We start from the raw sequence: 25,450 nt of genomic DNA, 5'->3' as shown, positions 1-25,450 counted from the left end.
CTACTGAACTGACAGCCTGGAGATTTTAGGGCTCTGTCTGTTCAGAGAATAAAAGCAAGTGCCACGCTGTCACCTTAATGAGAATCACTGTCAACATGATGCAGCCATACAGCACTAAACATTCCTTGCTGGCTCACGTGTGGGTGATGGCACTGTTCTTGGTACAGGCTGGCTCACCATTGAGGCTGAAGCGCAGCTCACAGCACAGTGTCTCTTCTATTGATGATGTTACAGATATCTGTCCATTGGGAGAATTCAGAAATCACAATAGCTTTTAATAAAATCAAAAGGGTAAATGATACAGAGGTGGTTGGCTTCTTGTTTATTTGTTTAAATAAAAAAATCAGTGCACTCGAAGTCCTCAGCCAGCCCCTCTGATCCAAATGCCTCTCTCTTCATCTCTGTTTTTTAAAAAGATACAAATAGGCACACTTGTATAGGCAGCTGTTTCCAGAAGCAGACTCAGGTGTTGAAAGTTCACCCAGAATATTGTTCGTAGATGGGAAAGGAAAAGGGTGGCGGGGAGAATGTGGGGAGCCAAGGTGGAAAAAGAACACCCGAAACCCCAACCCTTTAAGGGACCTTTGCAAGTGCATCACATAGCAAACCAGCAACTTCTGAGATTGAGGGTGGTGTGTGTGGGGGGCAGCCTGGGAGAGGTGTCATGTGAGTAGGGCACACAGCTCCTCTGAGGAGGGCTCAATCTGGAGATCCTTCAGTGCCCAGGGCTTAGCAGAGATACCTGTGGTGTAAGTCTAAATCATGGCCTCTATTCTTGGACTGTGCAGAGCAAATAATGTGGAAGGCTGATGACTTCAGTCTGGGGTTAATTTTGATCATTACTAATTTTTTTTTTACCTGGAGGCAGAGCAAGCCATGAGCAGGATGCTCACACAGTGAAAGCTCTGCGCTGCACTTCACATCCATTCGCTACCAGTACATTCATCAGCAACTGCTTGAACAGTGTCTGTTTTAAAGAGCTGCTGTGTGTGAAAATGTTTTCTTGCCTTGAAACTTCAGTATTTCTGTTTTCTATCGGAAACTGGGGTAATTATCACTTCCTATTATCTACTTTTCTTATCAAGCTTGTGCATTCCTGGGGATAAGCCCATTTTAATCTGTTTGATAAACATAAATATTCCAGTGTCACAGCAAGATATTGTTTCTTTAATTGCCAAAGTTCCCCAAGACTTCCCCTTTTCAGCTTCATTCAGGTTTCTAAGCCGAGACTAGGAGTGAGAGATACGGCTGCTCTGTGTGTTCAAATGACTGCCAAGGTGTATTTTATATGGGAGCATGGAGATGTTGCATACGTAGAAATGAACCTTCCCAAAATCTGTTTGGTTTTTTTCTAGCGTACAGGTTTACAAGTGTAATGACCATTATTAATAAACCAACATTGTGTCAACAAGGCTATTTGGCCAGATGGCACATTTAGTCCAGTTTAAAGTGCAAATGTACTTCATGTAAGTCATAAACGACAATAAATTAGCACAGTAAAAGCAATAAAAAAGTGGCCTCCCACATGCTCCCATGGCCAAATATTAAGAGGTTGGGAGGGAATTGCTGTAGTTCATTGCTAAGTGGCATAAAAGTATAGAACAAGTGAGTGGAAAATGTCATATTAGCATAGTTGTTTTGCAAGTGTTAGTGTTAACAAAGCTCTTTTGACAAAGTCTGTACTAGATCATTTTTTCTAACAAAAGAAAATCAGAGTTGAAACAGCATCTTTAATGGCCAAGGGATTTTGTTAGCATATTAATCTTGCCTCTGAATGATGGGCAGACTTTGTCTCCTTGAGCAGGCTGTCCTAACATAACCTTCAGCATCTGGGGGGATGTAAGACCAGAGAAGGCCTGGCCTTGCCAAAGCTGGAAGAAATTATCTTTAGATAACTTCTTGTAGGAGACCTTTTTGCATTTGCAGCTTGAAGCTTAAAGAGCACAATGCTTGGTCTCACCTGACAATGAAACTTCTGTCAAAGCTCAAAAGAGAGTTGGTAAAGTTACAGACATAATGAATGCTTGAGTGATCCAGCCACCTCCTTGTGAACACTGTCTTTTCCATCCCCAAGGAAATAGCATCTCTCTTGTACATCATTCCACTAGGGAAGCTTGGAGGTGTACAGCCACAGTATCTTTCATTGTTGTATCCCTGCACTGAAAGCAGCAAACCTCCTGCAGGCAGAAAGGAAAGGGCAAGGTGCTTGTAGGAAGTCCCATTAGAATGTTTATAAATGGAACAAACACTCATCTGAAGGCTCTTGGGGAAGGAAGGCAAACTTCAAATGTCCAAGGTTTGCTGTTTTCGCTGGTGTACAGAGTGCACCGGAACCTGGCTAAACTCTGTGGGTTAAAAAAATGCAAAAATACCCAACCTGTAGAGAGGAGGGAGAAAAAAAGAAGGGGAAGAAAAAAAAAGCTTCTTGGAAGCCTGTTACTTGTGAAAGGTTTGGAAGTCAGAGACTCTAAATTGGAGTTTCTTGGGCTGTGGTCCATAACATCAGAAAGTGCCCCCTGCATCAGCTGTGAAAATATGGAAAAGAAGCAGTGTGGTATAAAGTGGAATAAAATAAAATCAAGAGAAACTTTTTAAAATTAAGGCTTATTTTGATGTGAAAATCACAGTAGCAGCAGGGTGAGTAACAGCTGTTTATTGCTTCCCTCACATCTAGGTTAGGTTATTCTTCAATTTAGGATGGTTCCAACTGCCAGCTGATGCCTGCTGTGCACTGGTAATTCTTAGTCCCTTTGGCTTAGATCTAAAGCAGAGCTGGGGTTACAGAAGTGACTGTTCCCATTCGCTCCACTCTCTTCAGACATCATGAGTCTTCTGTGGCGCATCTTGGTGATGTACAATGTACTCTGGTCTCATTTGCGTGGGGCAGAAAGGACTGACTTGTGCTGATCTCCAAGGAATTTTATTGAACACTGCTAAAGGATATAGTTCAGAGAAACAAGCAATGGTAAGATACATTTTATTAATTATTTCCCTTAAGATCCATTCAGGGATGCAGTTCCTGCCATTACAGTTTGGTTTTTTCACGCCTTCGGGAATATCATAGTTAAAAACAAACACAATGCTCTTGTTTATTAATTTACTTTATAATTAAAGGGAAGTACAAAACAAACCGCGTGTACTTCAGTTACAGTTTCCTTCTCTCTACTGTGAAAGTTCATCCCAAAGATGACTTGTTTGAGACTTGGTTTGCCTCTGGGAGCTCTTCCTCTACTGCATGAAGTCTGAATAGGACTGAATAGTCAAAATGAGTAGGAAGTCCTGTCTTGGGGCACCCTGGGATAGATCTACGGTTTGCACATAATTAGGTGCAGCAAGAGCAGATTGTTAGAACACAGGGTTTGGGCAGATGCATCCGCATCTGAATGGTGTATATGGTTTGGGGGGGATTGCTTCAAACCAGTTGGAATCCTGGGTTTTGACTGATCCCTGGGATTGAATGTCTCCTAACCTCATGTCTTTTGACATGATAGATATGAAAGATATCTATCTTTGAATATATCTTTGAAGATATCGGAAAACCAGCCATTGACCTGGACCTGTTTGTTTCCATTTGGAGTGGGAGTGCAGGTTTGTGTGTCCCTGCAGCACAGTCTCTGGGGTAATATCCTCCTGTTGAAATGTAGTTTCTTTACATGAAACCCCAATTTTGGTCTCTCCTGACATGAAACATCTGTCAAAGCTCAAAAGAGACTCGGTAAATTTACAGGCATAGCTGTAACTTTATATTCACAGTCAGTTTGTAGATTGATCTGAAGCGAGGGAAGGGAGGACAGCAGTAGGATTTGATTCAAAGCCACAGTGCTGCTCTGAATTGTAAGAACAGTGTGGATAAGATGACCAAAATCATGTGAAGGTAGACAGCAGCAGGGTGTTGAAGGTAGGGGAGGAGGTCTGTCCGGGATCTATAAATGACTCACAAATAGGCAGGTATAAATTCTTAGTCCTGAAAAACATGTGCATTAAGTTTTATTCAGTTACTTTAAAGAATCTCGTCAAGGCACAGACTTGTGGCAAGTGAAATTAATGTGTGTGAATGTTTTTTGTTAAAAATAAATGCATCTTTTTAATTTAACAAAGCAAAAATGAAATCCAACAGTTCAGACATGTTTTGACAAGCATTATCTGCCCTGTGAAATGATGTCTTGGTAAACTGCATTGAAAAAACAGTGCTGCACTGGGATTATGGTACTTGTTGCTACTGTATGGGGAGACCTTTACAGGTTCTTTATTGTCTTGGCATACACAAGTTTAGTTTGACACATCAGAACGTGTTGCTTGCTTTATTGAGAGAACTGTAGTTACCTTTCTTCCTGGTTTTGTTCTACATGGGAGACATTTCATCTTTAGAGTTTGTGAGGTTAATCACTACCTTGTATCAATAGCACATGAAGGTCAGTGTGCCCATTCCATGACAGCCGTTTGCGGTGCTTTGAAGCAGCTCTGTGGCTTGGGTACTGAAACTGAGCAGATACCTGCCTGTGTGGGAACTGGAGAACAAGGCTGGGGGGTTGGGGCTCCCCCAGGAAACCTTGGTTTCAGTAACTCAGAGGGAATTTGACCACTTAAGGAATTTAAAGTTTCAGCCTTTTCACTTCTCAGCAAATGAAGTGAATGTTCCTTTTGGTCTGATGGGGTTTGACTGGAGCTTTAATGAATTAAGAGGTGAAATTCTGTTTGGACTGGGTCTGAGCATGCTTACTTTTTGTGTAAGTAGTTTAGTTTTAAAAGTCCATTGAAACTTGCTTGGGGAACCTTGGACTTCATCTCTTTTCTTGATAGTTCTCAGAGAAGTAACAGGATTTGGTCAGCTGTTGAAATGCAGCCAGATAATTAATTATCTGTGCAGGGTCACCAGTGTTCCATATTTAAATATCATGGGAACACAGTATTATATTCCTGAACTGATAGGATGAAGTATCCTGTGGTTGCATAAAATCATGTTTGAATGAACTATATGGAAGCCAGCAGCTTGACAGATTTGCTACCTATTTAAGGAATTTACAAAGAATGCATGTACATACCCTCTCCTGGCAGTACTTACTTTTTGTACTTGCTGTATAAAAAGTAGAGCATTCATAGGAGGAGGATTTTTCCAATAATCAGTTACTTGAACTTAGAATAGAAACGTTGTTTAATAAAGAATAAAGGGAAATAGTATCCATTTCCATTTCACAAATGAAGAATAGATTATAAACCGCGGAGTTGTGTAGGTGTTAACTCTTCTAGGGAATGGATACTTAATTACCTTTGATGGTCTGAGCCTTAGAAACTGTAATTTCTTTAGTACCATAAACAATTCACCCAAAACTGTGATTAAAGGCTTAAGGAACGTGTAGTTAACTCATAAAAATATGTACATAAATTTTGCTGATTCATTGCACTGTAAAGCACATCCTTATTTATTATTATAAATGAATCTCTAATGTAGCTCATGCAAAGTCTTAAATGAGTGCCATTCTTTTTCATTAGGTAGCTCTTTAAAATCAATAATGTTTGCTTTAAGGGAAGGCTTTGGCTGGTACTAATTTAAATCTCATTAACTTTTGCCTTTTTTTTCCTAAGGTTCAGCTGGAGCTACATTTTTCATTTAGATTTGAAGCTGCAGGCTACATGTAATTCCATTTAAAAGCCCAAGGTAGGCAGGAATAATGTTAACAGTAGTTTAGGGAACCAGAAATTCAAGAATCTTTTGCATGCAGCCTGCAATTGTCATTTAGAACTGAATGGTCCTTCCCAGTACAAAGTTTGGAGGTGCACGAACATTGGAGAAATCCTTTCCTAATTAATGTAAAGTTTGCAAAGCCAGGTTGAAAGTAACCCTTTGCTGCACCATGTTCTTTTCGAATATGCATGTATGTGCAGTGAAAGTTTGTGAATGTTCTTGAGACCCAAGGTTATAACCCCAGTCCCTCTGTCCATGTCTGTTGGTTTGGGTGTAGCAGGACACTGCTGTCATTCCTGCAATCCTTCAAGTGTTTTATCTGCGCTTTCTAGAGTGCCAAGGCTCTTTTTGAATATATGCAAATAGAAGCAAAGAAGTTCAGGGTCCTTTATGCCTGCCAAGTAGATTCGTCTCTTCTAACAGGAAGCTACTACATGGAGAAGCAGTCTAACAGCAACTGGGTTAATAGTGATGCTTTTTGTTATCTCAAGTTTGTAGCTCATTAATGAGGTTGTATTTGCTTATCTTTCTTACTGAAGATACGCTAATCAGTTGCAAGGAAGAGGGAAAAACCCCATCATTTCGATGACATACTTTGGAATATTTAGTATTAAGCAGTAGCAAAATATTGTATTGTGAAGGTCCTTGCAGCCTTGGGAAGTCTGGAGATTAAAAACTTAGCACAGCTTTTCGAAGTAGTGGTTGGCTGGAAGGGTTCTGGCACCATGTTATTCACTGCACATCAAAATTAACACATTACAAGCAGTAGTTATTTTCAATTATGTAAAATCAGATGAGTCTTTAGAGAGATTAAAATGAGATTTGTAATGGTTTAGGAGAATCTTATCATCAATCAGCAATTCCCTTAATACAGTTTGTAAGATGTCTACATCTCTTTATTTCTGATTCATACCCTTGGTTCTAACAGTCTTTCTCTGTTTTACCCTTTTTCCCAAAAGAGGCGTGCTCACAGGAGTGTCAGCACCTAGTGCTGTAGGGTGCAGATGTTGTGTAGCATGTACTGGCCTCCTTGGGAGTTCATCAACATCTCTAAGGCTGGACCTTGTATCTTAGAAAAACAAGGCTGATTTGTTGCCATCAAATTCCTCTTTAACCTTGATGAGAGCTGATTCAAAGTGCTTTTGTTTTGTGCCCCAGAAACACGTGTTATACTGTCAGAGAGCTCTTGCTTCACATCCCTGGCTGTAGCCCAGAATCCTTACCCTGAGGTCACGCAAACCTCCTGTGTGCTTTTTCCCCTCTGGCTGGGAAGAGTTGCTTTCCTCTTTCTTCAGATGTAGAGCTGGACAGATGACACTTCTGTATCCGAACTGAAAAAAAAAAATATTGATGTCAAAAAAGGAATGAAATTGACTGGGTTGAATTAAATAGAACATTTTTAATTGGGCATGCATCCACTCACAACACTGTAAAAATTAATCCTCACATCCCTCTCTTCCCCACTGAAAACTATTTGCTAAATTCAGCTTGCATTTAGTAGGGGTGGTGAGGGAGGGATGGGGAACCGGGAAGCAGGAGAGCCTCATCCCCAAGCTGAGAACCAGGAGCCGTCCCCAAGCCCCTGAGAGGAGCAGGAACAGCTGGCCTGCCCGGACCAGGGATGGATCCCTGGGTCACTGAGCCCTTACATCTCAAACTCATTGGGATAACTGCAGCCATGCTTGGAAATAAGCACCCTCTTGGTGAAGAAGATGAATGGAAGAAAAAGTTACCCAGCTTCCTATTTCTGTCCTGTCTTCACTAATCACTGTGAGCTACTCCAGTTCTGTAATTTTTTTGGTCATTACTACCTGAGGTGGAGGCTTTTATGATGGTTTTTCAGAGTCTTCTTTTAGTGTTGAGCTGTGATGGTTTAATAATGATGTACCAATGGATGGTGGGGCTGCAGGGTGGTGTCTCTGCTGGAGGACCTCAGGTGTCAAGGGGTCTTCCACTCCCTGCATCCTGGACCCCAACTCCGTCTTTTCCCGGCCTTAGCCGTGGGCTCAAACATCTCTCCATCTCATGTGCTGTTTGGGGAAACATGGGCAACTGCATGTTTTGTAGAGTGAGTTAGGGCTGCTGAGGATGACAGGAGGCCCATGAATAAATCACAGACCTGTTTGTTTTGTGCTGTCCTGAGCAAATGATGTATTAGTAATGAAGTATTTGCAGTTAGTCTCTTCTGCTTACTAATAAATGAAATGTTCCTGCCACCAGTTTCTGGCTTATGAAGTTACAGGCAGGCATGAGGGAAAGGCTGTAAACTGGGCTGTTTTGGGTCCTGTCTGCTTTGCAATGTTTCTTATTTAAAGAGAAATAGTTGCTGCTCTGCATCAGCTTGAAACAGTGCTGGTGCTGGTTTCTGTGGAGTTTCAGTCAGCCATTGGCCCTGATCTGAGTCTCCTGAGTAAGGACTTGGAATAAGGGCTGGAAAGCAGATGAAGTCCCTGGGAATGTGCCCATGTGGGAGCTGCAGTGCTGCTGATGACAAAATGGGCCGTCACCAGGGCTTGGAGCAGAGCCCCAAGAAGGGACCGAGAGGAGTCACAGTGCTGGTGACAGTGGCCTGAGCAGCTCCACTGCTCACAACAAATCTGGAAGTGTGTTGGGATTCCTGGGGATCTGACAGAGGAGACTGCCAGCACAGCCCCCTTTCACGGGCTGTGTTTGAGAAATGAGAGTGCACATGTCCATAACCATGGCCTTTGTTTTCTCTGGAGATACATTACTGGGGTGTGTGGAGCTGCCAGTGGATGCAGTGTGCAAGATGGTGACAGGCAGGTTTTAGAAAACCTGTCTGTAGAGGTGTACCTAAACAAAGGTGCAACGCTGTGTTACGGAGCACGGCAGTGCATTACCCTTGCTGCTTTACCTACAGAGACTCATCTGTAACACAGGTAGCTCTTGCAATAGTTCGTTTTTCAATCATCTTTCATTTTTCTTTCTTGCATGTAATTATAATAGCTTGCAATAAGGATAAATCTGTTTGTTTATTTTAAATAGAAACAAAAGCCTTAACAACGTTTGCTGTTTAAAAATGTCTCATTTTGAAAGCACTTTGTAATTCACCAGATGCAGAAACATTTTAATCAAATAACTGTCTAACACTTCTATTCATGGTTGTCCTATAAAAGCAAATATTGTGTTGATTTGTGAGTGTTCATTTTACTGAAATGAAATTCTGTGTGTTCTGCAGAGAGGAGAGTTTCCTATTTAAATTCTGCTGCATATGTGCAGCTAATGAATTAAAATGAGAGAAGGAATTCCAACCTAGGTTAGAGCACGGGTCACAGCATTTTCAAACAGAGGTCCACCTGTCATGCAAGTGGAAATGGTAATTGGCTCACTGCGGCTGAAATTTTGTGTGTCAGAGTAGCAGAGGAATGGCAATAGGATTGTAAAATGGAAAGTATGTCTAGATGTCCAAAGGTGAATGTGTAGAGCCGAAGCAAATGGCCAAAGCTGGTTACTTGTTGCAAGTAAATTCAGATTAACTTGGCTTGTTCCTTTCTATTCATGAGCATTCTCTTTTCTTTTTTGCTTTTAACATTGCAGTGTGCTTGTTCATGATATAGTTTGCTAATGTCCGAAGCCCAAAACGTGTTTTATGATAGGGAGCTAGATTTGTAAAGTATTTGGTCATCCTCTGGTGGACTGACTGCATCTTTGTGAGCTAGAGAATCAACGATTAATGAGTAGGGAGTGTGCACAGCCAGATGTGGACACTGGTGGGGAAGGCTCACTTTACGTGTCTGCAGATCGTGACGAGACAGGGCTGTGCCAGTGGCAGGACAGAATAATTTCAGTCACATATGTTAGAAAAGGTCTTCAGAGGTCCAGATTCTGGGCTCCTGCTCAAAGGTCTGGCACGATGGCATGGGTGGCTGTGCAGGCACATTGGTCAGGGGTGAGTTGCCCATGGTAAACAGGGAATTTGGGCTACTGCAGTGTCCCTCCTGAGGCATCCCAGTGAATTATTATTTAAATCTTGCACAAATACCATGTAGCTCATCCACAGGAATGACTGAGTCTTGCATTCCTCTTGTGGTGCGGTACTATCCCTATGCTCTTCTTCATACCCACCTATGTGGATATGGTACTATCCCTAGTCTCTATCCCAGAGACTTCTTCTCCTCGCTGCCTTCTCTGCCAAGCACTCTTCCTCTGCCACAAGTGAGATGGAGTAAGAAGCCTTGCAGCAGACCTGTGTCACTCAAGGATTCCCCTCTGCAGGCAGTAGAAGAAAAGAATTTAGCCTGGTGTATTCAACAGGGAGTCTGTCGTCCTAACCTAATCCAAACTCAAGAGGACTGTGCCCTCAAAGCAGATAACCCGATTCCAACTGTCCACATACTTGAAAACCAGATGAAAAATAAAATAATCATGGGCGCCAGTCCCTCTGCCCCAACAGGGCCAGAAAATTAATAGGGTTTCATTTTCTTTAATTTTATACTCTTATTATTCACAGCTCTCTCCTACAATTCCCTGCTGGGAATAACAAGCAGTGGATATAGAGTTTCCTAATTGTGTGATTACTCGAGACTGCAGCTACCTGACCTGGGATCTAGTTTCATTTTGCTTTACCTTCAGTAGCTTTCTTCAGAGGAACTAATGAAAAGAGACTCATCAGTTACTGAAATGAATTCAGCTTTGTTTCCAAAGTTTCGTGGTACTAAAGGCTTGAAAAACAGCAGTGCGTGAATGTCTCATGTGCTCGGCTGGAGAATTTTAAAACCATCTCAGAGACTGTCCTGAAAAAGCTCATGTATCATCAACACCACTTAAAATATTAACTGCATATACCTTCAGGTATACAGTGTATTTCTGGTGTGTTGCTCCTTATCCAAAATCTTCTTAGGATAAATCTTTTCTTTGTAAATGCAGTGGAATCATTTCAGTCTGTTTTACTCATTATTTAAATCAGTTATTATTCTCCCATTTTTAGATACTGATTCCTCTTGGTTTGTATCTTATTTGTCTCAAGGTAGTTCTGTGCACTGAAGAAGTGTCAGAGATGCTGGGAAATGTCTCTTTGTGCTTTTCCATCATTCACTGGCCTCATTAGGAATCCCAAGAGCTAATGAAAGTGGCAATATTAATTGTGGGAGATGTTTGAAAAACTATTTGCCCCCATTCTGGAGCTCAGAAAGCAGTTTTTATTTACTACATTTGGTGGGTATTATGTGAAAAACAAATAGTGATGGGTTTCCGAGCTGGGTAAACAGCTGATTTTTACAGTTTGTTGGATTCATACCTGCGTTTGCTCTGAGTGGTTGGCTGCCTCAGTTGTTTGTTTGTAGAACTTAAATTCTAGTATTTACAGTAAAGTTTTGTTACTTACTCAGTCCAAGAAGCAGAAGTAATGTCATGTTGATCAGCTGATCTGGCCACTCTAATCTAGAGCAAAATGCTTCTTATCTATAATAAAGTTCCCTTGCTAGTGGGAAAAACTAAAAAGGGAGATGTGCTCATTTAGTGACGCTATTTCACAGCTGACTTTGAAGAAACAGGGATTCATTTATAAACCCACAAACAGGAAAAGAGATTTAACTCTTCGGGTGACTTATTTGCTGCCGGTCACCGCTTGACTTTATTTCTGTGGGAGCAAAGGCAGAGGCTGGGCAGAGGCAGGAGCTCTGTAGATGAACTTTCCCACAACTCTTCCGAATCTGCCCACCCCAGTGCAGGAGGGAGTGGGAAGGCAGGACCAGCTGGGGCTCATTCCTTGAACCATGCCTGGGACTTCACAAAATATATGAAAGCATAAAGCCATGAAGTAGGATTCCTTCATTGTTCATGTCCTGGCTCTACTGCTGTTGATTCTCAAGGTGCCTTATATGTTGTTTTCTAGCGTGGTGACAGCCATGGAGAATCAGGGCATTACCATGAATATGTAAAACTAAACCACTTTATAAGTTGCAATTTCTGCACTGTTTACTTCAACACAGACTCTGTAAAAACCTGCCAGATACTAAAGTGATAAGGAGATCAAGGTCACCAAACACTCATTTTTAGGGTAAATATGCTGCGTTTTAAACAGTTGCTTTGGTGCCCTCCTCTTGCTTTTCTCTGTGCTCAGCAGAACAATCCACTTGAAGCAAAGAGCACAGCTTTGGAAGGGCACTTCACTTCAAGTTCAAGTTCATGCGTCTCCAGGAGCATCCGACTTGGAAGAGGTAGCAAAGAACATGACGAGACCAGAGATCTCCTTTCCATCACAGAATGTGTTTCAGAGGTCCCCATCATCAGCAAAATCTAACCTGCCAGCTGTGATTTGCTCTTCTCTCCATCAGCAAGTATTCCTGAGGATCCCTGTGATAAGGTGCCACCTGAAAAGCTGGCTCTGACATGTGCTGCAGCATGAAATGTCCCTGTCCAGTAGCTTCTACTGATGCTGCTTTAGTGCTTTTGTTCTTCAATTACAGTTTCTAAGTCTCAACCTCATCAATATGCCATCACTTCTGGAAACTAACAATTTGTTCAGGATCCAAGCTGAGTTTTTTCTTTCCCTGGACAATTTTACAGATTGGTGATCTACCAGTATGTTCTCTCTTTTGCATTTTCAATGTAAGACGAAGATGCTTCTGGCTCTATATGCATATGTAAGTCAGGTCAGAGCAATCTGTTGTTATTTGGACCTCTGGCAGTATACATTTACAGTTTGTTTGACCTCAGAGGAAATTGAGTGTTCGACTGGAATATTTGACATTTGAGTTGGGTTGTTTAGCTGTGGTTCATAAGAAAAGCTGGTCAAACCCAAGAAGCACATATGAGTCTTAAAGACCTTTCAGCCCGTCTTATAGAACTCTGAGGCTTTGATCAAACTTTGGGAAAAAATCAGCCCGTGTGTAAGAATAAGTTAATGCATTTTTACTTGTTTATGAGCCACAGTTGGGAAATAATTCGTGTGTTGCTAAATCTGATGAAGTTTCTTTGCACTTACCCATATTTGATTTAGGAATTTTGGAATATTTACACTTTAACACATCTTGAATGTCTTGAACTTTTTTGCCAGGGAGTTTCAGGGTCTAAATCTTGGTAGAAAGCATTCAGGAAATGGAGGTCAGAGCAGTAGAAAAACTATGAAGTCTGTGCATGATCGTCTTCTTAGATGTTGTATTTCTACTGCAAAATAGTCCTGGTTGATGATTGCTGAATCTTCATGTTACTGTGATAGAAATGAATTATTCAGTTAAAGTTGTTAACAGGGTAGCAGGAGATCTATTGCAAAATTCACCCAGCTTGAATCGTGATAAACTTCCTGTTCTTTTTCTCAAGATCAAAGGAGGTTTTCTAAGTGATCTTCATCTCTAACATACATTTTCTTGATTTGCTGTATCTCTCAGGGGACAACTATTTGATTTTTTTTTCCAAAATGCAGTTTGAAATACAAGCATGGTTAAAAACTAGTGTTCACTTGGCACAGAGAAGGGTGAAATTGTAACTCCCAGAAAAGAAACATCACAAACACCTTACCTGGCCTTCCTTCTTTCCTCCCTACTTGCCGTTTGGGACGGCTCCTGGAGGAGGCCACCCTGCACTCCCTTCTAAAGTATCACCAGCGTAGGCTTCTCCCTCTCCCCTGTAAAACTGGGGAACTTGCTCTGCATGTCAGAGATACCTGCTTGGGTGTCTTTTTGTACAGTGGGTTCTTATTAGTTGGTCAAAGATTGTCCTTTGACCATCCAGCTAAGCTGAGGGAGCTCTACAAGCAGAGATCTCGCCTTGCTTTGGAGGTGGCATTCATGATTGAATTGTGCACAGAGCAATCAGTACATTGCTGTGTTTGAAAGGTGTTCTCTGACCCCTAGATGTGTCTCCGAGTATTGGAGTATTTAAAGCATCACAAACTGGGGTGGGAGATGGTGGTTGGTGTCAGTTTTTAGGCAGCTCTGCTCCCCACCTCGGCTCACGGTACGAGAAGCAAAGAAGGGCTCTGGGAGGAGGCTGGGTGGCTGGGGACCACGTGCTGAGCTCAGCTGACAGACAGGTCTCATATGGCAGCACTGGGCTGTGATGAGGTGCTGGCAGAGGTCTGCAAGCACCGCAGCAGAATTAGCATAGCACAGCCAGAAAGCCAGAGGCGTGAAACCGATTATGTATGGTGAACCTGATCTAACACCCTGACCCTTTGTGAAGGTGATGTCCTGCCAAAGGTATTAAAGGCATTACTGTGTTTGTTCAGATGTAGGGTGTGCTCCCTTTGCTGTACAGTCAAGATCTGAAAATACGAAGTTGACAAAAATTCATGGGCTGTAACTGATTTCTCCCCTTTAAGAGTCTAAAAAATTTGCATCCCTTTTTGGACTTCCTTAATGTAGTGCATCTATCATTTTTACGTCTCTGCAACCCCAAGCATGATGGGTATCAGTTCCTGGACTCTTTTGTTCTGTGGCTAACATATAAATAAAAACAGAGCTCCTGTTTCAGAGGAATGGTGGTTGTTTCTTTTTCTGACCATGTATTTACAGTCACAAGCACTGCTTGCTTTGTGGAGCAATAGATCTAATGTGTTAGCTAGTGTATTATATTTTTAATTATTTATTTGTAGATGAATTCAATTTGAAATGAAATTTTCAGGTAACAAGGTGGGCAAACATGTTCAACAGTGCCATGATATAAATTGCTGTAGGTGACAGATCCCTACAAAAATTATTACAGGCAGATTCGCAATGCAGAAAATTATTTATATGACAGCGAGCAGAAAGACAAATTACTTGGAGACTATGTACGTGCTCTTCTATAATTGCTCATAAATTATTGTGGTTCATGTTAAAATGCATCTAGACTCCCTAGACAACTAGATTTATTTAAAATAAGAATAATGGGAAATTATCAGGAAAGAGGGAAGGAGCTGCAGTACACACTCTCGGTGACTGCTAACATAAAAGTGCATTACCTCATTGTCAGACAACTTAATCTGTAATTTGCTTCATGATTTTGAAACCTTCATTTTCAATTCAGTGTTTCCTGAGGTTGCATTAGCCTGGATAGATAGTAGGGAAGGGCCCAGCAGGGCCTCACCATGGTGAACTGCTCCTGCGTTTCCCTGCCTGCAGGGACCCCCCTGCACCCATGCAGGGTTTTTGTGCACCCAAGCACTTTCATGTTCTACAAAATAGGATTGAATGTAGTCAGTTGGGTCAAGAGAGATGTGGGGACTGACAGATAGATGGGCAAACCTCTTTTCCTTAAGAAGATGGGCTAAAAACGGGACAGTGTTTTCCATATCCTCTCAATGCTACAAATTTTAGAAAATATTTCAAATAGGTGTATTTCTTGAAAGTGTCTGAAGTGCACCTGCAATAGATAGGATGTAGTTGAATGGGTTTTAGATCAAGCACTTAGTAAGCATTAGCTGATTATTGGGTAGCAGAGAAAAGATGTATATACATTGATTATATAAGTGCCTGTCTGTAATCCATTATTTTTCTCTTCTTACCACCCTGGTCGTATCATGTATTGAGAGCCATGCCAACCAAAATGACAGCAAACTTTGTTCTGGATAATGGAGTGCTAAACTCCACCTAAGCAGCTCCAGTCATTTGTAGCGACAGCTTGGAGAATACTCCAAACGAATCTAACAATGCTTATGCTCCAGTGACTGACAGCACAGCGAGAGGAAAAAATTCGTCTTCCACGTGAGCGCAGGGAACCTGACCTAGATTTTAGCCTCTACAGCTTCATAGGAGGAAACATTCTTGACTGTGTATTTAGCAAGAAAAACAGAGCAAGGGGAAAAAGTTATCTCCTGTTTGATGAGTCATTGTTCAATAATTAAGATTTAGTCAAGGTGCTCCCTGAGACTTCTCCCCTCCGCAGATGTCATCAACCCCATAATGAATTACTCTGTTGCCCATGTACTCTTCTCTCCCTAATGGCCACCTCCTGGCACGCCGTGGAGACTGGGGTGATGCAGGGAGGGTAGCAGTGCAGGCAGGGGCAATGAATGCACAGGCAGTTTGCCTGCACCTTCCCTGTGTGCTGCGCTCGGTGGCTTGGGGTCAGCCTTGCAAGTAGCTGCTGAAATTCTTCCGTTCGGATACAGTTAATGGGAAAAAGGTCTGTACTATGAATATCCTTTTCTCTTACTCTTTTGAGGTGCAGATGCTGTGCTGGGATCCAGGCATCATACTGGTGCCTCCACCGGAGCGCTGGCCATGGTCAGGGTACAGTGGTCCCGCAGCTTCACTTTCCACAGTGGGCCTGCTGGAGGTGGGGTTTGCCCACTCTAATGACCTTGTTGTAAATTACTATTCAAATGTATTTTACCTATTCCCCTGTGCTTTTATACTCCAGCAGTTGTAATTTGGGAAAGAAAATAGTAGAGAATTGCACACTAAAAGGGAGAAGAAATTTTCAAATGCAAGTGGAAGATTAAGCAGATTGAGTAGCACTGGAGGATGCTTAGTGTTCGCTGTGCTTTGACAAGTTGTTTGGTGTGGCTGTGGCAGAAATTTTATTGGAAGCAGAGGCATTTTCAGCTTCCATAGCTAGATTTCATTATTGGGTCAGTACCTAACTCTGTAGCTCTTCCTAATTGTGACTGCTCTGTGAAATAAATGGAAAACTGGCACTGTTCTTCTTGACCTGCAAGCTTCCCATGTGTGTTTGAATGTCAGGCATTCTTTACTGTGGTTTAACTTTGCTGAACCAGCACAGGTTCGAAAGCATTAGATGACATGCCAGGATTAGATTGACAGAAGATTGACAGAATTAATTAGATCAGCTGATTTGGTTTGGATCTAATTCCTGTTTCTGAGCATCCCTATTTATTTTGGCTTATGCCCCTGCTTAGACTTTTGTGACTTTACTGAAGCACAGGAGGAAGGGTGCCTTTGAGAATACCTGTATGTCCTGGAGAACAACAGGAATGAGCCATCTGGAGAGTTCAGTGTTGCAGCTGTAAGCTCTGCACTCTTACTTAATTGTAAATTCACACCAGCCTAAAGAGCATAGCTTGAAAAAAGCAGAGTAGAAGGCTCTGATACACTGTCTCGTATAGAAATTTTGGCTCACTACATTTGTTTAGGAAGTAAATAAAAAAATCACTTAATGAGTGAATGCTATTCAAGGTGTATATGAAATGCAGAGTGTATGAGGATACATACACTTAGAGCTTGAGAATTGATACTGTAAATGAAGAAGAGGCAACTTGAATGTTACTTGATTGAATTTGAGGTAACTGCATCAAGGGTAAGGATGTTCCACTTACATGTAGCTGGATGTGATCAGTCAATTCTAAACCCTACACATTTCATCAAGTCTAATAAATGTAGGTGGTGTATTTGCCTGTTGGTGATCTGCCTTGACAGTCTTTTTCTTTGGTTATATGCTTGGTTTTCAGGCTTCGAGTTTTTCCAGCAATAAAAATAATTGAATTAAAAGGTCTCTGATGGGTGAGGGGGAGTTACCTGTTGATACGTACGCAGGCACTAGGATTATACTGTAATGAAGATGATTTAAAATAACGGGATCAAAAAAAATGTAGGGAGAAGTAATCTTTTCTTAAACTGGCTGACATCAATTAATTTTTAAAGTTTTTTTCTGAACAGAACATCAAAAGATCCCTTTTCATACTTGTAGAATTCCTGTAAAAGCTTGATTGCATAGCTAGCATGTTGTGATAGTATCCTGTTGTGTATCATACCTGTCTCTGCAGCCTGAGTAGGCTGTAATAAAAAAAAAAGCTATGTGAAACTGTTTAGAAAAGAAAATTATGAATGTTTCATCTGGTTTGGGTTTGTCTTTTTTTACATAACATAATTAGCCGAGATGGATGGAAAAGTTTTAAGGGACAAAATTGGGATCAGATGCCGATGTACATTTTCCTCCAACAAAGAAAAAATTCAAAATTGGTTTACAGGAGCAAGTAGTTAAGGTGAAAACACTTGGTTTATTTATTAAAGAATTAGTGTTTGGGGAATGAAAGTAATGATATTCTGAAGAAATGGAACTGAGTAGGCCCAGTGCGTGCTGGTTATTGCATTTACATGTAACTAAAAAAGGTACATAAACCCCTTTAATTGCTAATTTAATAAGAGCCTTAAAGCTGCTTCAGGTTTTTCACATCGGTATAAAGCAAAGGTTCTTTTCATTAACTGCATTGCATTTCACAAGCTGCCTTTCACTATCTTGAAAAAATATATCTGATTCTAATCTTTCTTTATTATTGTTTTGCTTTCAGTTGATGGTTGCATTGACTGGTCAGTGGATCTCAAGACATACATGGCTTTGGCAGGTGAACCAGTCCGAGTGAAATGTGCCCTTTTCTACAGCTATATCAGAACTAATTATAGCATGGCCCAAAGCACAGGTCTTAGGCTTATGTGGTACAAAAACAAAGGAGATTTAGAAGAGCCCATTATATTTTCTGAAGTTAGGATGAGCAAGGATGAAGATTCAATATGGTTTCACTCAGTTGAGTTGCAAGACAGTGGTTTCTACACCTGTGTTCTAAGGTGGGTATTGTGTTAAATGTAAGAATGTATAGATTGGCTTGCTTTAAAAGAAATGTTTAAATTTAGCTCTCAGGATTGAGATATTCTTCCAGTTAATATATACTCATTATTTTTATTCTCATAATTATGTATGTCATATAATTCTTTGTCTCAAAATTAGTTTCCCTAGTAACTATAGTTACCTCTTTCAATAGCTATAATTAAATATGTGCTTTCAGTTAATTACTTTATTATTTTAAGTCCAACATTTGCAAATTCTCAATTTGCCATAAACCTTCAGAACTGGATACTTCTTAAATCATGAGTATTTTGGTTAAGTAATACTCCTTTTCAAACACTCTGTGTTATTCAAGAGTTAGACACGGTTTGAATTATTCTGATGGGATTAGGCCATGGGGAGTTACAGCTCTGTCTGGTTTTGAAGAAATGTTTATTTTAATATACAGCTATGATTTGCAATAAATCTAAGCAGACCTCGTTTGATAAGGCACTGAAATGCGTGTCTCAGAAGTATTTTGGAACTGTGGATGAGCCTTAAATTAAGCATGTGCTGGAGCTCGTGATTTCCATCATGTGGATGTTGATGTCAGCTCTGCCTAAAATGAGAAGATAAAAAAGCAAGACTCCTTAAGAATGAATGAATAAATATTCTTTAAATGATCCAGTTTTGAATTAAAAGATTACAGATACTTTATATGATTCGGGTTTAAACTGGTTTTAGAGAATGAAGCTTGATTCATCCTTGTCTGCGACTCCATACTGAAGCTATGATTTTTTTTTTTTTGGTTTGCAAATTTAATATCAAATATCACAGCAAAATAACATCACTGTTCAGAGCCCAGAATTTGCTCTCTCTCCATCTCTGCTAAGTCCTGCTGCCTTGTCTCAGCTGCCTCAGTCCATTTGGATCCTGAAGAATGCTGCTAAAATCAGAGATTGTGCTGTGGTTTGTGGTTGGTTGTACTGGTGACCAAGGTCCAGTTTAAATACTGGATGCATCTACCAAACTGACCATTAAGGCTGTATTGCTGCCTTCAGAGTTAATTATTCTTATATTAATTGCTCTGTCAGAGGCCTGGTATAATGTGAACTCTGATTTGAAACGTTACGGGCAGACAGTGATTTACATGTTTCAAGGGAGCTGTACTTTTTTTTCGTAAGAAGTCACTGTTGTGATAATCAAGTTACTGGTTTAATACTCTGGAAATTTTTAACGTGAATAATCTGAACAATGAAGAATTGATCTTGGATCAAATTCTGGGACATGCTTTTTTCTGGGAAATTTCAAAGCTCTGCTCATTTACATGGCAAAGTAGTTTTAGGTAACAAATGGGCAAGTTCTTAAATAATTCATGTATTCTCCTCATTTTCACATAAAAACTGTACAACATGCTTCTTAGAAGGCATTGCACAGCACTAAGATCTTCCTTGTCAGTTCTGCAGCCTTCCTGCTTTGGCTAGAACTTATTTGTATAATTACGGATAATTCTGCCTTTTTCAGATTTATGTCAGAGAGCAGAATATTGTATATAGTGGTTACTCATAAAATACTGCATTTCTTTCTTTACTGAATTCATTTTTTCTTCCAAAAATTTGGTTATGTATCCGTGGTGTTACTGTTTATGAAATCATAGGTGGCTTAAATTAGCTGAGGAAATAGCAATAGTAATTGATTTAGTATCATTAAAATAGGGCAAGCTCTAATTGTCTAAACTATGATCACACTTTTGTGGTAGACTGTCCACACCATTAACTGTGTAATTTCTGGTTTATTAATCCATTTTTTGGAGGGGGATAAGCAGATGTTTGCATTTTAGTCATTAACCAGGCTCACCTGCTCTGTGAGGTTTTAAGAGGTCACAAATGAGAGCAGTAATTCTAGAATATGATTTTATTTTCTAGGAATATTAACAATTTCTGTTATAAATGCCTTCTTCTGTACACGGAATGAATGGAGACTGAGAACTCAATGCAGTGGAAATGAAGAGGTGACTGTGGCCCATTAGGGTGCAAGGGTTTAGGGGCGCATGGACACTTTTGTCTTGGTAGATGAATGAAAAAATATTGGGAAGGAAGGTGCTTTCGATTCAAGATAAATGTAAAACTTTTGAAGTTTTTCTCAACAAGGGGGTTTTCATTAAGGTTTTCTAAGAGGAAATCAGAAGCAATTCGGTTCTAAATTGATGTCTTTCTATCCACTCTCCAAGGATGTGGAAAGCCCTGGTGCAGCTCCCTGTGCTGCTCAAGGGGTGAAACCACACATTTGCCAGTCTCAGTGTCTAGCGTGTGCTGTGTTCAGCCACTTCAAGTCTCTTGTCTTTGAACAGTTCTGTCTACAATTCATCCTTGTCTATACAAAAGGGCATAAAGGAGGGAGATGCTTGGATGTGAAGAAGCTGTTTGTGGCTTGAAAGGAAGGACACACTCTTAAGCTGGGAAGATCTCGGATAGAAGGGAATTGAACACCAAGGGTTTTTAGGAAGTTATATATGAAAGATGTCACAGTCGACAGTGGGAGCCATGCCAATGCACTCTGCCCCAGCTTGTTACTTTTTTCTCAGTCAAAATGTGGCAAATAAAAAAACTCTATGGGGAAAAGTCTAACTGCACTTTTCTCTGAATTTCTAATTTGTTGAAAAGGTTCTTCGCAATTCTGAAAAAATAAAAAGCCCCCACAAAACCCAGAAAAAAACCACCAAAAAAATCAAAAAAACCCGAACCAAACCAAAGCCCAAACCTGTTTTTTAAGAAGCTGCATTTTCTGGTTGCTCACAGGTGCTTGTAGGATCAAGGCATGAATATCTTTGAAGCAATTAGAGGGAATTTTTCTGAAGCTTCTTCAAAAGGGGGTGTGTGAGCAGGTGAAGGATAGGCTGATCTGACAGTGATTTGGAGACGGGTAAAAATTGAATGTGTCAGTGAATTCTTTCTTACACAGAATTGTCATTTCAATAATCAGAATGTCTGCTCTGTAAATGAACCTGTAATACTGAATAAAATTAAGGAATATTAGAGCAGCCTTGGTGAAAGAGATTGCTTCTCCAGGCTGAAGAGGTTCAATACCATAATTTAAATGTTGCCTCTCCTTTATTAACCAATTAGACATTGTTCCATAGGCAGGTGTGTGTGTTGGGGGGGGGGGGGGTATAATAGGAGGGAATTACTGTTGCATTAAAACTTACTTCTCTTTTCCCACATTTTGACACTGGGTTGACACTCAAATGCACCCAAAAGGTGGTATTTTTCCCCAGTGTTAACTGTAACATAGTAAGGGGTCCTGATTCTGCAGGGACTTTTAAAAGAGTGCAGAGTTGAGCTGTGTTAGTTCATGTGAGTTTCATGGATCTGCTTTGTTCTCAGGTGTCTATTCTGTGCCAAATCAGGGATATTACTACAGCTAGATCCAGTGATGCCCAGAAGGGATTCTCACTAATGGATGGATGTGTGTTTCACTGCAGATCCCAGATAAATGTTGGGACATTTATATCATGACTTTACTGCCACATACAGAAATGCTGTGTTCTGGAGGTCTGTTCACAGTACAGGCCCCGGATATGCCGTTAATTTTGCAGCACCTGTCAGTGCTACTTGCAGATAAAGCTGTCAGCATTTCTGTTACAGAGGTTTGGTGTTCTGGGATTTTTGCATCAGCACTCTGAATTGAAGTATCTTCAGTGGAGGATTCAGAGATTAGAGCATCAAAACCAAACATGGGAACTAAACAGATCTAAATGCAAAAAGTGGCCCAAAAGTTCAGAGTATGTAAGACAGTCATTTGCAAGATCATGTGCTACTTTGCTCTCTTAAAAAATACAGTTGTTTTTCTGTGTTAAAATCTAATGTAGAGAACAAGAACTGGGCCTGCTTAACCTGATGAAAAAAGGGAAGGTGAGGCAGGAAAGAAATCTCAGCAAAGCTCAGCATCACCTTTGCCCTCAGCCAGGGACTTCTCCTGAAACCCTTTCTTCTAACTGGGCCAGCTCCAAAATAAACTGAAGTACTGAATAAATGCTTTATAAGCAAGATCAGTAAAACATTAGTGTATGTTTGCTGTTAATTAACTGTTGGTGAAATAAAATGACTCAATTCCTGTGATGTGAACCAGGAGGGTAGAAAGTCTGGGCCTTGCAGGGGTGCAGGGAAAGCAGGAGGCAGAGGTTTGTGTTTGCCAGACTGGCTGATGTAGCTGAGCCTCGATTTTTGTGCAGGATACAGAATAACAAGGGAGTGAGGGCCTTGAATGCCTATGAGGCAATAAGCCTGCGGATCTTTAATACCAGCATTTGATGCCAGAGAACTACCAGCAAACCAAGTTAGGAAATCTGCATCTCTTTTCCCTTCCTTTGTCTCTATCTGCACATTTCTTAATGGAGAATAGCGCTGCTATGGACATGCACAGAAGAATCAAGCCTTTGCTTAGCCATTGATGAAATACTGAGATACTACTTTCTGAGCAATAATAAAATAGCCTGACAGTAGATTCTAAGCCTTCTGGCTTCTGAATGTGTGTGGAGTACATGACCAGCAAATCAAAATCAGACCTAGACAGCCTGGAGGGCCTGTCAGTAAAACTTCATTTGCAGCATAACCTTTGTGTTCTCACTTCTGTGGGTCTTAGGCAGAGCTGAGGAACTTGTTTCAAATGCCTACAACTTGGACTTGCAGTATGCACACAGCGTCCCAGGAAAAGTTGCACCACTTCTCTGAGTGCTGAAAGTCTGGCTTCCAAGTGAAAGGAGAGGTTTTTTCAGGTCTCAACAGAGACCAAACAGAAAAGTTGGACGAAATCATGATGTGAAAATGTGTAGGGTTTGGCTGCTTTCTCTGCAGCCATCTCTCATGGTTCTTACAGTGTGTTTTAATACAGAAATTCATTTTGTCCATGGCAATTATCTTCTCACTAAAGAATGTTTCATTTTCAGGTGCTTTGGCTTTATTCAGTGCTCAACTGTTATGTCAAAGGTGATTTTGTATCTCAAATCCCTTTGAATACAGTGTTATAATTCCAGTTTGGTCATAGAATATCTCCTTCCCTATGCTTCAAAGGCAAATGTTTTCTTTCCCCATAGACTTTCCCTGAAAAGATCTAAAGATGATACTTTCTAGTGCGCAGGGTCTTTAATTATCAGATGATGGATTATGTATCTCATGGTTACCTGTCAGACTTACACACTGCTGTGTGGCCAGCTTTCATACTGTACTGTCCCGGGCATATCTGTAGAAGAAGCTAAATTTCACACTTTGAGAAAGTGCATGGATTCAGCATGGCATATTCTTCCCAGGCTCTGTATGACACTAACATAAATGTCACTCATTAAAAGCATGTGACATTTCCCACTTTGAAAGCAACCAAATTCTGTACAAACAAAATCCCTGTGATATATGGTATTCAATACCTGAATACAGCGTTAGAGCAGATACAACTTAGTCAGTATGATTCATGATAAAATTTAACTTACTGAGTTACAGTGTTTTGGCATTATCAAAATGCAGAAGAAAGTAGAATCTTTTCCATCTAAAATTGTGTTAAAAACTGATGGTGCTCCTGCAAATCATTTTGATGACATTGTCTTTATTGAGAGAAATCACTTCTATCTGTTCTTTTGACACTTAGATTTACTAAAAACCAAAGGTTTGCTTCTTTTGCCTGGTGATATGTGTATTTTTGCTCATTCACTCTTCTTCTATATGGCTTTAAAAGAGAAAATATCCATCCTCTGTTTTGCTGACACCCTCCGTGTTTACTGTTGGTGAGAAGCTGCAGGAAGTCAGGGTTTCAAGCAGAAATGCCCGTGTTGTTCTTTGGTTGTAGAGCACCCAGTGACTTCGCTGTTCCAGCAGCATGCACAAGAAGAATATTGTTTATCTTTCAGTTTTCTTAATGGTAAAATCACAGCTTTAGGTACCTTTAAAATGTCTGACATTACTTTCTAGTCCCTACAGACTGTGGTAATGAAAGCTCCATTTGCTGCAGTGCTTCAATAATGTTTCAGCTCACTGTCAGTGGTTGCTCATGAAAGAAGTGTCTTCCCTGGTGGGCTTCAAACCTTGCTTGGTGGAGAGAATGGACGCAAAGTGGGGTGACTGCTCCCTCATGCAGTCAGCTTTGCATGCAGGAGACCTATTGTCAAGATGTTGTTTAGCCCTCCTCAGCCATCTCCTCTCCAACATGTCAGGGAGTTTCCATGTCCCTTTTGTTCTTCAAATAACAGTGGAGGGGAATGTGCTTACCCAGGTACCACTCCTGTTGAAATACACATCGAGCCAGCAGTAACTATAACATGTTGGTTTTGTGTGTTATGCCTTAGTATGTGTCTTGTGAATGGACAGACAAATGGAAGATCTCTTGAGGAAATACATCATGCCCAAAGCACAAGGTGACAGAATCACAGGGAGTTAAATTAGTATTTGGTAGGTGATCCTGGAGAAGAATTTCTTCTTTTCTGGCAAACACTTAAGGGAAGACACAGACTTCAGCTGCAGGACTTGAACATCCCTCAATGTAAATTGGCATGAGGATGCTATCATGAAGTAAGTGTTCCTTGTATATCTTATGAGCTAATAACTGATCCAGTGGTTTATGGGCTTAATTGCCCATATACAAACTGAGAAGGGCTTGCCTTTCTCATTGCATCTACAATATAGGACTTAAATGCATGAAGAAGGATGTGTTCCACAGGTTTTATTCCGTGAGGTAACAAAGTCACTGAGGTTTAGCAATGACAAGTCTGATGGGTATCCTGAATGCAATTTTGTTTTGTGTGTTAGGTGTGTAATAGCAAAAAAGGCATAGAGGAGTAGATACACATTCACACGTTGTGTGTTTTGGAAAAAATAAAGGAGAAAGTGTTCAGTGCTCTCAGAAACAGGGTATTGCAGATACAAGATCATTAAAAGGGGATTTCTTCATCCTTTCCTAGGAGCGGTTGTCCCTGTGCCTCAGATTTATGTCATTGGTAATGGGGCTTTTCAGTAAGACAATATAATTTAACAGTAATATCCAGAGTTCTAATAGAAAAGTATTAGGAAATAAATGAAAAGGGCTTAGTCATTTGTAGTAGCAAACTTCTGGGCAGCTTGTTGCCTAGTAATTCTTAAGGGCAGGAAGAAGAGAGCAAACCTGGCCAATTACAGGATTTCTTCTGCTGGAATAGGATGCTGAAGGTGACAGAGACCAGATAATTCATGAACTTCAGTGTGATATGCTAGAGATAACCTGATATTCTTTCAGCTTCTGCATTTCTTCTGTGTTATGTATTATATTCTCATATATTCATTTCTAATAACTAACTTTTTTGAAGAC

At 40.6% G+C, this 25,450-nt stretch overlaps 1 protein-coding gene across 9 annotated transcripts in view; it reads left to right on the top strand.

Annotated features, from left to right (window-relative positions):
• IL1RAPL2 (interleukin 1 receptor accessory protein like 2) overlaps positions 1-25,450 on the top strand; it is a 368,238-nt gene that overhangs the window by 168,650 nt on the left and 174,138 nt on the right. For 7 of the 9 annotated variants that reach the window (XM_065689759.1, XM_065689764.1, XM_065689758.1 and 4 more), the window contains one exon: positions 17,874-18,147. The exons of 1 other annotated variant lie outside the window; for it this stretch is intronic. In XM_065689759.1, the coding sequence (XP_065545831.1) occupies positions 17,874-18,147 (274 nt within the window). Of the gene's footprint in view, positions 1-2,901; positions 2,966-17,873; positions 18,148-25,450 lie in introns of those variants that run through there. One more of the 9 variants, XM_065689766.1, reaches the window with a different exon arrangement.

This window comes from Lathamus discolor, chromosome 9, assembly GCF_037157495.1.
Source record: "Lathamus discolor isolate bLatDis1 chromosome 9, bLatDis1.hap1, whole genome shotgun sequence".
Classification (NCBI taxonomy): Eukaryota; Metazoa; Chordata; class Aves; order Psittaciformes; family Psittacidae; genus Lathamus; species Lathamus discolor.
This window is presented reverse-complemented; position numbering and strand designations above follow the sequence as displayed.